The 11799-nt window shown below is 50.3% G+C and overlaps 1 protein-coding gene across 1 annotated transcript; it reads right to left on the bottom strand.

Annotated features, from left to right (window-relative positions):
- Positions 1-2097: 2097 nt before the first annotated feature.
- TMEM41A (transmembrane protein 41A) lies at positions 2098-11512 on the bottom strand. The gene is made up of 5 exons (XM_046003820.1): positions 11295-11512; positions 9699-9852; positions 6517-6678; positions 5571-5709; positions 2098-3880 (listed from the first exon to the last, which is right to left on the bottom strand). The coding sequence occupies exons 1-5, from the start codon at positions 11504-11506 to the stop codon at positions 3660-3662; spliced, it is 888 nt and encodes a 295-aa protein (XP_045859776.1). The 5' UTR covers positions 11507-11512; the 3' UTR covers positions 2098-3659.
- Positions 11513-11799: the final 287 nt, after the last annotated feature.

Here is an 11799-nt window from a genome sequence, read left to right as displayed (position 1 = left end):
TTCCCCATGCTCTTTTGTCTCAAGTTTTTCCCCTTTTCGTAAAATGTTCTCATTTGAACTTCCTGGAACTGAATTCTCCAGAACAGAACACATTTGGAATCCAAGGAATTCCTGCCCTGCTTTGCAGTACAGTGTGTTTTGTTTTTCCGCTAAGCCAGAAACCAAAATATGACTGCATACTGCCCTCCCCCACCTCCACCCCAAACACCCAAGATTGATGTTACTTACTGACCACCATATTCTTCCCTACCCAGCCTGGACACAGCCTCAGAACCCCTCCCAACAGAGCACTGGGAACCACCACCACCACCTGACTGGAATTGGTGTGTAAGGGGAGATCTGTTTTGGCATCCCAATCCTGAACTCATAATTAATTCTCTCAAGGTGGTTTGGTATCTTGAGTTAGCCCTGAAGGGAGAGTGACAGGATCACACCAGTGTCCTCCTTCTGGAGCCCACCCTGTGGCTCACTGGCAGGAAAAAAGCCACTTGCTTCCACCCACTGCCCTTTTGGACAATTCCAGTTGAAGAATTTCCAAACACTGATGAATGGAATTCAAAAGTGTCTCTTCATTTATATCATTTCATTGTGTTCAATAAGCATGTTCCTCCCTCCCCTTCTATGAACATAGTATGTGAAGTCCCAGTTATTTGCTTGTTAGGCTCCATGAGGCTAATGTACCAAAACAATGTGATACTCTTTTTAAGACTTTGACTTGTACTGTCAGCATGAATTTAGTGCCTTTCCAGGCAGCAAGATTTTTCTTCTTTGCTGATTTCATAGAATAAACGCCCTCGTATACTCCTACCACCGATGTTACCAACCTCGTAGACTAGCACGGAAGAATTACATTAGTCGGCTCGTTTGCATGGTATGGCCAATACTGCAAGCACCTAGTCAAACTGGAATGAACAACGTTGCCAAGTGGAAGACCCTTCTGGAACCTGGAACACTTCTCAGGGACAAATGGCAGAAGAGGGGAGCTCTCAAAGCACTGCTTTGAGAAACAGGGTTACCTCAAAGGAGTTGGGGTGAGGCTTTTAACTGTCACATGACGAGGGTATCGTGGCAGGATTTCACAGAGACAGGCCCCCACGTGGATGCAAGGCCGCTGTAAGGAAACTTCCAGCAGACTGCCAGGCTTACTCTGGAGCCACTTCATAGCACTCAGGGGAACACCGGCTCCTGGCCCCAGGCTGCTGCCCAGTGACCTGGCAGAAGGGGTCCTCCAGTGGTTCTCCACAGAGACCCCCAGTCAGAATGTGCAAGCTCTTAGGAAGATGTCCCTCAGGGACCGTATTACCCAGGTGGCTCTCCACTTCTCCTCAGATTCCGGAAGTCGGAAGACCCACTCGGATTCTTGATTGCGGTAATTGGGAGTTCCTATCAATCTGGAGCAAATTCTTTTCTGTGGCTAAGTCTCAAGTTGACCTTCCTCAAGTCTCCTCTGGGTCTCCAGCCCTGTCAGTCCCCCGCTTCCTGTGGTTTCAGATGCCAGCTCCATCTGTACTGAGCGACTGTACGCTGAGGGGAACAAGAGCAATGAGCGAAGCAAACCAATGCATGGAATTAAACCAAAAGTGTGCTTCACTCTTTCCTGGTCCTGTCTTTTCCTAAGGTGCTGTGTGTGTCCTGAAAGCTGCCTTCACATCAAGGCACTTGTCAGAGCTCTAGGGAAAGGAAGACTCTACAGGCAGGGTGTCCTGCGGCCAGGAAAGCCAGGTGTGGAGAAGCTGGTTTCTGTGGCTCTGTTGTTTTAGACACACCCATAGAAGGAAGGGAAACTATTGTTTTCTTTGCTCATAGTCTCTCCTTGATTGTTTTGTCAGTCTGGACAAGAGCTTCCTGCCTTCCCACAGCTTCCCTGCTGCCCATCTTCTAGTTCCTCCTCTGTTATTAGTGAACCCACTATAAAGTGGGTGTAGAGAAGAAACAGAGAAAAACAAAAATCGGCGTCCAAAGAGTCATCATGGTAAGATGCCTCCTGAGAGTAGAAAGCTAAAACACCATTTGGGGTTATCCACTTTTCAGCCAATCCTGATTCCCACTGGCAAGGGGAATGGAAAGTTAGCAACATGTCCAACACACACCACACAGAACATTTACATCCATTTATTTGGGAAACTGCTTTACCTGTAAACTCACAACTGGTAAGGCACATTGTAGCAAAATCATGGGGGAAGAGAGAGACAAACATAAGGATCCTGTGAAGGGCGAAGAGCATGTACTTGCAATAGTGTAGAAAACACTGGTTTCTCCCTTCCCTCCCCCTCCTCCAGAACACACAAAGCCACAGATTTCACAAAGCCTTCTCCTCACCCCCACTCGTTACCAAGCTTTTTTTAAAGCAACACAACTTCAAAAATGAAGTCCTTGTGGTGTTTTTTAGGATTATACCATGTCCCAAAAGCAGTGCTTGGGAATTCATGCTTCCTACTGAACAGGAGCATTTTCAAGGATGCATGTACAACAGTGGCCCAGGTGAAAGCCTTGGCAAGACTGGCTGCGCCAGATCGAAACCCAGCAGCTGACGCCCAAAGGCAACAGTTCCGTTGGTAAGAAATATGAGTTACTCCCGTAAGGTCCGTGATCCCAGAGGGCTGGTCAGTTCAGGTGCCGAGGTCTTTGTGTTCCTGGCAGCATGAACCCAGGCCTGTGCCTGTTCAAGCTGCAAGAGGCAATGTCAGCTACAGATCATTAAAATATAACACAACAAAGTAATCTAAAACCAAGTTTTCCTCTTTGGATTAAAAGATCAAAGTGTTCCTCAGTTATTCTCAACAAATGACAACATGAAACAAATACAGAGGGCACACTGGCTGATAGCCGAGTGTACTGAATCCATTCTCCTAGCAGGAGGATGGAGAAAGGATTCCCACACAGGAAGGCCAGATGAGAAAATGTACTGATAGTCATTTGGTTCAAGTGAGCCAAGGATGCTGCCCCATTCAGACAGGTAAGAATTTCTCCAGAACATACCATAACATAGAGTTTGCTGCATTCATATTTAATAATCTATTTGCAATCAGCTTAATTATCAGAACATGCAACCAAGAGGTCTGACATATACGGTAACGTCAGCGCATCTGGACATGAAGAGCGTCACGGAGACCACTGTGCATTTGAGCTGTGCGTGCAAGTTCTGCGCGGTACATCAGCTTGTTTCCCTTTTCCCTTGTTTTATGGAAGAGGTAGGTCATCAGCAAAAAAGTAGTACAGAATACTCTTCAAGAGACTAACAAGATGAAGGGTAATTTCATCATTTACACCAAGAACACCCACTAGGGACTTAACCAGAGAACACCTGTCACAGCTGGCTGGAAAAGAGGTGTTCTGGACAAGGACAATCAGCATCTTCTCCTAAGGCAGCTCAGGGCTTGGCAAGAGGCAAATGCAACAGACCACCCTGAGTTCCTTGTTATTCAATAGAACATAAACAGGATTTTCTAGAAGGCCATCTGTTTCACAGAGTGTCCTACTAGGCCGACACAATTCCCCTTCTAGAGCATAGAAAGTCCTTTATGAAAACACTACACAGAGATGAACAGTGTCCAAGTCACCTGTTGAGGGTAATTAAAAACAGTGAGGGGCTGCAGAGGACCACACCATTACACAAAGGAGCAACAGAGTCCAGGGACGTGGCAAACAAAAAACCCAGATCACGTGTCCTTTCTACTAGTTAGATGATTGGCATTGCTTATTTCATTCAAATGCAGGTCCTTCTGACTACATTTTTTAATGAGGGTTCCAGGAACTAAGGCCACCAGGGCAATGGCCAAAAGCTTGAAGACCGTTTGCCAGGAGAAAAGAGCATCCAGGGAGGTAAGAGTAGACAGGATGGAGCCTGTCTGCACACAGATAAAATTATACGGGACCAAACCTGGAAGAAAGGGGAAGAGCCTGTTACCAGGGGCAGCAAAATGAAAACCAACAACCCTTCAGAAATGTCCCCATGAATTCACACCCGTGACTCCAGATCTTTTTTGCCCAATTCCTGACCCCTAAGCACATTAGTTCTTTCCCTTCTTCACCCCTTCCCCTCTCCTTTCCTCACTTCCCATAAACTGCCTTAACAAAAAGACTTGAAATGATTTACAAAAAATGCATACACTACAAAAGGATAAAAATATTTTTAACAGGAAACCCAAAATAAATGAAGACTAAAATCAAGAGATACGGTTGGTATGAAAAAGCATAAGGTTCACCCATGTAACTGGGTTCTGAGCACCCAACAGCCTAAGTAATGAGGGGCACCAGCTTTATGAGAGTTATCATGTACATAAGATAAAAACGAGTTTCTCAGAAATAGCACTACTTTTGCATTCTATACTGTCTCTACGAGATCATCAATTCCACCGGACCCCAGAAGTCTGACTGGCAGCCAGCCAGGCTGGTTGTATAGCAACCCCCTGGAGAAGCAGTAAAAACACATCCTTGCCCCCGGCCCCACCCCCCAATTCTGGTTACCTACCCCTGGAGTAAATCCCAGGAACCTGCATCCTAACAGCTTCTCCTGACCTCCACTCCTGAGACTAACTGGTTTGGGACCCCCTGATAAGCCATTCCTCCCCTACTGTAGACAATGCCTCCAGGTCACAGAGCACTCAAGGTCACACAGCTTCTCAGAGAGGGGACTGGAACACTGGTCTCCAGAGTTTTTCCAAGCCTCCTGCCACCTAGGTAATTACAGGCTGCTGAGGAACCAAGGCACTTTGTCTGAAAGCTACTATGACCAGAGGGAGCTGTGGTCGATCTTGCTTCGATTTAAGACCTCAATTTCTCTCTCAAGCATTCCCTATTAATAGCAGCTGCTCGACCACAGATTTGTTATGTTCGACCTAGAAGCCCTGAGTAGTCAGTCAGTCTCTCCATGCTCTAAAGCAGGTTTAAGAGAGGCAATGGTTTACTTCCAGTGTGGAGAAAACCACAGTTTTCTGTAGGCTATTAGCACGTTACCATGCTGATAAAGGGGATCCAAGGCCCAGACTTTGAGAAACACCGCTCTCGTCCCAGCCCCTCACCTAGCCAAGTGGCCCATGGAGGGTGAGTCGCTTGCTGAAGGTCAGACAATTGTTGAAAGGCAAGAAGGAAATTTACTAGTATCGACTCTTCTCAAGGCAGCTCTGAATCAAAACTGGGGCCAGGGCCAGAGAGGAAGTCCTCTGCTCTGCTCCTCTCTCAGCCTCTGCCCTTTCTTCACCCACACACTCTCACTCCAGCTCTGCTTTCCTGCCAGCATTTCCTGAGACCTTGCCAAGGGCCAAGTCACTGGTTTTCCACAGGTGATGCTTTGAACCCCAGTGCCTAGCCTGGTGTTGGCCACACAACATGCGCTAAATACCTTGGTGGAATGAGCAATCCTTACTTTTCCCAAAGTATTCTTAAGGGTTTTCTGTTCACCCCCCAGCAGATCTGGAATCAGGAATAATTACTTGAGGTCACAAGGCTTGACGCTGTTCTTCCCAAACCTGGGCTCTCAGAGGCAGGCACAGGACCACGTGGCTGGTAACCCAGAGCAGGCCCCCAGTATGGCAACGCTAGGACTCAGACTCACCCCACCAGCTTCTTACCGATCAGAACAGAGAAGAAGAAATGCACAATCGGGATGTTCAGAATCGGAGCTGAGAGATTCAAGAACCAGTTTGGTGTCATGGGGAAAAGCCTTAGAAACAGTAAGAAAAAAAACAGGCTGTTTCTATTCTCCTCCACCTGTAGCCAAAAAAGACAAGGCCATTAAGAAGCAGAAAGAATCTCCAGATACTGAAAATCTGATAGCATCCAGCACTGCTCTAGATACTTCACATATTCTTTTTTTTTAAGATTTTATTTATTTATTTGACACACAGAGAGAGATCACAAGTAGGCAGAGAGGCAGGCAGAGAGAGGGAGGAGGAAGCAGGCTCCCTGCTGAGCAGAGCCCAATGCAGGACTCGATCCCAGGACCCTGGGATCATGATCTGAGCCGAGGGCAGAGGCTTTAACCACTGAGCCACCCAGGTGCCCTAGTTCACATATACTGTTCCTGACTCTCCAACAACTCCCCAGAGCAGAGACTTTTTTCCTCATTTTTTTTAAATTAAGATTTTATTTATTTTATTTGACAGAGAGAAAGAGAACACAAGAGGGGGAGTGGCAGAGAGAGAGAGAGAGAAGCAGACTACCCGCTGAGCAGGGAGCCCGACCTGGGGCTCCATCCCAGGACCCTGAGATCAGGACCCGAGCTGAAGGCAGACACAACTGACTGAGCCACCCAGGCGCCCCTGTTTTCCTCATTTTTAAAATGGAAGTACCTGAGGCTCAGAGAAGTCAGGAACTTGCTCAAAGTCACAGAGTGGGTAATGATGAAGCTGGAGTTTGACCCCGGGTCTGTGCCTCATGAACATACCGAAAGGAACCCCTGAGAGCTCCAAAGCAGGGCAAAGGAGCGCAATGGGAAATTCCTGCCTGCACACCCCTCAAGGCCCTGAGGGGACCCTCACCAGGGGGCCCAGCACTCAGTCGCAGCCCCCCCCTTACCTTCCTCTGCAGCAGGGACACTTTATCAGGAAAGTAGGAGACCACCAGCTGTTTGCCAAAGACACTGGAGAGCAGGTAGCAGCACGTGGCACCCACTGACGTCAACACACAGCACAGCAGAAGCCCCAGCCATGGTCCAAACAAAGCACCCGCTAAAATATTCTGTGAAAATAGAAAAAACACCTCAGCCGTTAGAATAGCTGGTGGCTACCAGCCACCTTGTACTGGAGCCCCAGGCTCCCTCCTCTTCCAGGGATTTTCCCAACCAAAACCCAACTCCCGTTCTGTAGTGGTGAATGAAAAGTGATGACCGGGCTGGGAACTGCACCCCTGGCCTTGATCTCTTCACCTTCCCAACAGGGATGAGGATGAACACTTCAGAAGGCAGGAGAACATTCTCTGGGACAACATGTGTATACAGGCCCCCCCCACCCCCCGCCTGCTGCGTGGGCGGTGGAAGGTCTTACAATCACTAGTGCTCCAAGAAGGGAGAAATGCAACTCACACATTATTGTTACCATTTTAGATGAATGTAAACCGTGAATTTTCCTTCTGGAAGACCACCCAGGCTATATAAAATGTCCTCTTTCTTTGCTTTTTGTTGGAATTACATCTGTGTGGCAGAGAATGCTGGGGGTTCCATGTTGACTGGAGCTCTAGCTGACACTCAAAAAAGTCTTAGATTAAGGAAAATGAAAAGTGAACGAATACATCCTAAATACAGTTTAGCTGGTAGATGTCACCCTGCCAAACAGGGGATCCAAGAGAGAAAGTAAAAGGGGAACTTCCAAGTGAGAAGGTGGAGGTCTGACATGAAAAGGTCCTCAACATCACTCGGCATCAGGGAAGTACAAATCAAAACCACAGTGAGATACCACCTCACACCAGTCAGAATGGCTAAAATTAACAAGTCAGGAAATGACAGATGTTGGCGAGGATATGGGGAAAGGGGAACCCTCCTACACTGTTGGCAGGAATGCAAGCTGGTGCAGCCACTCTGGGACACAGTGTGGAGGTTCCTCAAAAAGTTGAAAATGGAGCTACCCTACAACCCAGCAATTGCACTACTGGGTATTTACCCTAAAGATACAAAGGTAGTGATCTGAAGGGGCAAGTGCACCTGAATATTCATAGCAGCAATGTCCACAATAGCCAAACTATGGAAAGAACCTAGATGTCCATCAACAGATGAATGGATAAAGAAGATGTGGTATATATACACAATGGAATACCATGAAGCCATCAAAAAACTGAGATCTTGCCATATGCAATGATGTGGATGGACCTAGAGGGTATTACGCTGAGTGAAATAGGTCAATCAGAGAAAGACAATTATATGATCTCTCTGATACGAGGAATTAGAGAGGCAGGGCGGGGGTCTTGGGGGGAAGGGAAGGGAGAAAAAATTAAACAAGATGGGACCGGGGAGGGAGACAAACCATAAGAGACTCTTAATCTCAATAAACAAACTGAGGGTTGCTGGAGGGTGGGGGGTGGGAGGGACAGGGTGGCTGGGTGATGGACACTGGGGAGGGTCTGTGCTTTGGTTAGTGCTGTGAAATGTGTAAGACTGATGATTCACACACCTGTACCCCTGAAGCAAATAATAAATTATATTTTAATAAAAAGAAAAAAAAAGAAGCTGGGGGTCTGATGAGCACTACTATACGTGAAGGGATGAACTATATGTCTTATGCCCCCCCTTACTATGACCCTGTGTCATATGCCATCCTTATGCCCCTCTCCAGGGGGAGGTTAAGTATCACGCCCAAGCTCACACTAGGCAGAGACAGGATCACTCCCAGGTAGCATCTGACTCTGCCCTGAAGAGGGATCAACTCAAGAAGAGAGGCAGAGGGGGCACCTGGCTGGCTCAGTAGGTACAGCCTCTGACTCTTGATCTCAGGGTTGTGAGTTCAAGCCCCATGTTTGGCATGGAGCATGCTTAAAAAAAAAAAAGGCAGCTCCAGGAGCATCCCCAAGCAGTCAGTCCCTGACCTCAAGCACCACACACCTCCCTGTCTCTCTTGACATGGACACGTTTGCTTTTCTTCCCGTTTCCCACAAAGAGACGGCTTACAGGCATCCAGCCCAAATCTGGAGTAGAGAAAAGATGCCAACGTAGAAGAAAAAAGCAGGATGGAAGGAAGCTTTCAGGGTCTCCTGCTCGGTCACTTAGTCATGCAACAAGCGCTGAGGGCCACTGTGTGCCAGGCACTGTCACTGACCCAGCTGCTCTCATACAGTTTCATTTACTCCTCCACACAACAATGTGTAGGAGGGGCCCCATTCTCCAGGCAAGGAAACAAGGCTGGAGAAGTTAAAGGGGTTCCCCGTGGTTATGCAGCTGAGATTCAAACCCACCCCAAGCCCTAAAATAGACACACATTTATATGAGACAGCTGAAAATGCTGCAGGGAGGGCAGGAAGGTTCTTCTGCAGAACTCAAGCGACAACGGAAGAGAAGCAGCCTGCAGCAAGAGCGCGTGCCCAGGCCCAGCACTGTGGCTCCAAGGGCGGTTGTGGGGGGGGGGGGTGCTGGGGGATGCCGGGGAGGTCAGAAGGGCTTATCTTCCCCACAATGGGGAGGTTTCCCCAGGCCCTCCAGCCCCACATCACCACAACATGCATCTGTTCATCAAACATTTGTGAAGGCGCGTCCCTAAGCCACGCAAAGAAACACCAAGCCAAGAATCAGGAATGGGCCTGGTTTTCAAAGAGCCCAAAGATGAAAGGAGGACACAGATTTTCAAAAAGTAACAGAAAACAGTGCTGAAATGCAAACTGTTATGGAAGCTCTGCAGAGGAACAGTGACCCAGCCCAGATTGTGCAAGTCTTTCTGGGACAGCACACAGCCTGTTCCGGCAGCGCTTGGAGCCAGGCAGACATACATGGGTTCAGACCCCAGCCCCAGCCCTCCTCATCTTGTCACCTCGGACAGTCACTTCCCAGTGCACTGCTTTCTTATCTATAAAATGTGATAATGGTACCCACACGCTAAGGCTGCTAGGAGAGTTAAATAAGGTCAGCAAAGCAATTAAGACAGTGTTTGACCCGGGGGGAGGCTGTCAGCACATGGCTGCCAGTCTTCCTCAGGACTGCACGAATGCAGCCTAAGGGCCCCTCTGCAAAGACAGAAGGTGGTTTCCCGGAGGGCACAGAAGGAGGGCAGGGCACTGACCAGGAAGCTAGAGCCAGGGATGGCAAAGCCCTGCTTGTAGAGGTAGGCACTGCAGAACAGCAGGAACACGTAGGCCTGGTGCTCCTTCCGGTATTCTCGAAGGACCTCGGAGAGCTCCCGCAGCTCCGCCAGATCTGAGGGGAACCACAGTGACCTAGGGATTTGGGAAAGCGCATAGAAACGGGAGTCCAGATCAATATACTACCTGGGAAAGTCACTTGTGTCTTCATTCCAAAGCAGGTTTATGAATGTGCCCATCACAGGGCCCTAGTTTGGGACTCGAGACCTGGGTTAACATCTCAACTTTGCTGCTATCTAGCAGTGGGATCTCGGGCTAGTCCCTGGGCCTCAGTCCTCTTATAGGAAAAATGAGTGGTAAGTGCCCTTTCACTCTCAGACTTTGATCTATTCTTAAACGGATTCGCTTTCAAGCAAGAACTAAACTCCTAAATTGCTTTCCCTTCATGGAATGCCCCCTCCCCCACAAGCTTCAGGCCAAGGACAACTGAAACTTCACAGTGCTCCCCAGTTACTAGGTAAAATACTGTTTTATCAGTCACTAACGTGCCAATTAAAGATTCTCTGGGAAGGTGTACCTGTCCTGTACCATAAACATAAGCTCCATGATAACAGGTCAGACTTGAAACCAACCCTGCCTTTTCACCCCTCTCTTTACCTGGCCTTTAGTGCATTCTGAACCCTGTACAAGGGTTACAGTGTAAACGCCACCTTGCCTCTGACATCAGAATCCATGAACGATCAACTACCAGCAAACCCTTACACTTGTCATCAGAATGTTTCTCTTAGCATGTCTGACACCCACAGCAGAGCCTTCTCCACCAGGGCAAAAGAATACTGTAACTGAAAAGTTATCCTCATATTCAAGTATCAGTAACATCCTTGCCAACGCAAGGCGGGTCAGGCACACCTCCATAAACAGTGGGCAACACTCCTGGGGAAATCAGCCCGGCGGTGCCGCCTCCTGGCCCACCCAGTCGGTCACGAGAAGGCGAAAAGTAGAGAGCCAGGAAGACGGGCGGACCTGATCATTAATTCGTGAATAATTTAAAGCTGTCCATGTAACACTTGTGAAGACCGAATGCCTGCAAGTCCCAAGGGCAGAGCGGACAAGATGGGGAGGGAGGACGAAGCAGGGAGGCTGACAGCAGCCACGGAGAGCGGGCTGCGGGTCCGCACAGAAGCGAGGGGCGGGTTAGGGCCGGGCCCGGGAAGGCGGCCGGCACACGGCTCCCGCGGCGACGCCCACGCGCCCACAGAGGCGCGGGAACGGGCGCAGCCGGGAGAAGACGCCGCGTCTCCCTCGGCAAATCCCCGCCCTGGGTGCAAAGCCACGGATCGCGCGCCCGAAATGCACACCCCGCAGCCCGCACCTTCAGCCGGGGCCCCCAGTCCCATCCACCCCGCCCGCCCGACGCCGGACGGACGCGGCCGGGACCCCAGACCCGACCCCCAGTCCGGAACCGGCCCCCCTGCCCCCGACGCCTCCGCTCCCGGAACCGAACCTCCCACCCCCCGGACCCCCTCCTCGGACCTGGCTCCCTTCCTCTGACCGGATCCGCGACCCCCGCCACGTACCTGCCTGCGGTGTCCTCGCCGGAACCCAGGGGCCGCCCACGGGGCAGCCGCGTCGACAGCAAGTACAGGGCGAAGGTGCAGCCGACGAAGACCAGCAGGAGGCCGAGCAGAGGGCGCATCTCGGCGCCCGCTCCCGCACCCGCCGAGCCGCGGAAGAACCCGCAGGGGGCTCCTGGTCGGCGCTGCGCGCGGCCTGCGCCTGCGGAGCGCATTCGCAGACGGACCGGGGCGGGGGCCGCGCCAAGCCCCGCCCCTAGACCCGAGCCCCGCCCCCAACGCGGGTTCCGCGGGTTGAGCCGGCCTGTGGAGATTCCAGCGGAAACAGGTCTTCCAGCAGCTCTCATGGGCGCTTACCCTTTTTCCGTCTGCGCATCTTTCCCCCATGTTTACCTTAGTCTCTTTCTCTGCTTATTTGCAGGCTCTTTGCCAGGCGCTGGGGGAGCCGGGGTGATGCAGGAGGCCTGCCTGCAGCGAGCTTGCAGTCTGGTGCTCGAGACACTCTTGT

This window comes from Meles meles, chromosome 4 (assembly GCF_922984935.1).
Source record: "Meles meles chromosome 4, mMelMel3.1 paternal haplotype, whole genome shotgun sequence".
Taxonomy (NCBI): Eukaryota; Metazoa; Chordata; class Mammalia; order Carnivora; family Mustelidae; genus Meles; species Meles meles.
This window is presented reverse-complemented; position numbering and strand designations above follow the sequence as displayed.

What these genes read in the sequence shown, in the direction of transcription:
- TMEM41A (XM_046003820.1), bottom strand. Translation starts at nt 11,506, where the DNA reads ATGCGCTCCGCAGGCGCAGGCCGCGCGCAGCGCCGACCAGGAGCCCCC. An exon ending in GGCGAGGACACCGCAGGCAG is followed by an intron (nt 9,853 to 11,294) that starts GTACGTGGCGGG and finishes CCAAATCCCTAG; the next exon opens with GTCACTGTGGTTCCCCTCAG. An exon ending in TGTCCCTGCTGCAGAGGAAG is followed by an intron (nt 5,710 to 6,516) that starts GTAAGGGGGGGG and finishes TTTTGGCTACAG; the next exon opens with GTGGAGGAGAATAGAAACAG.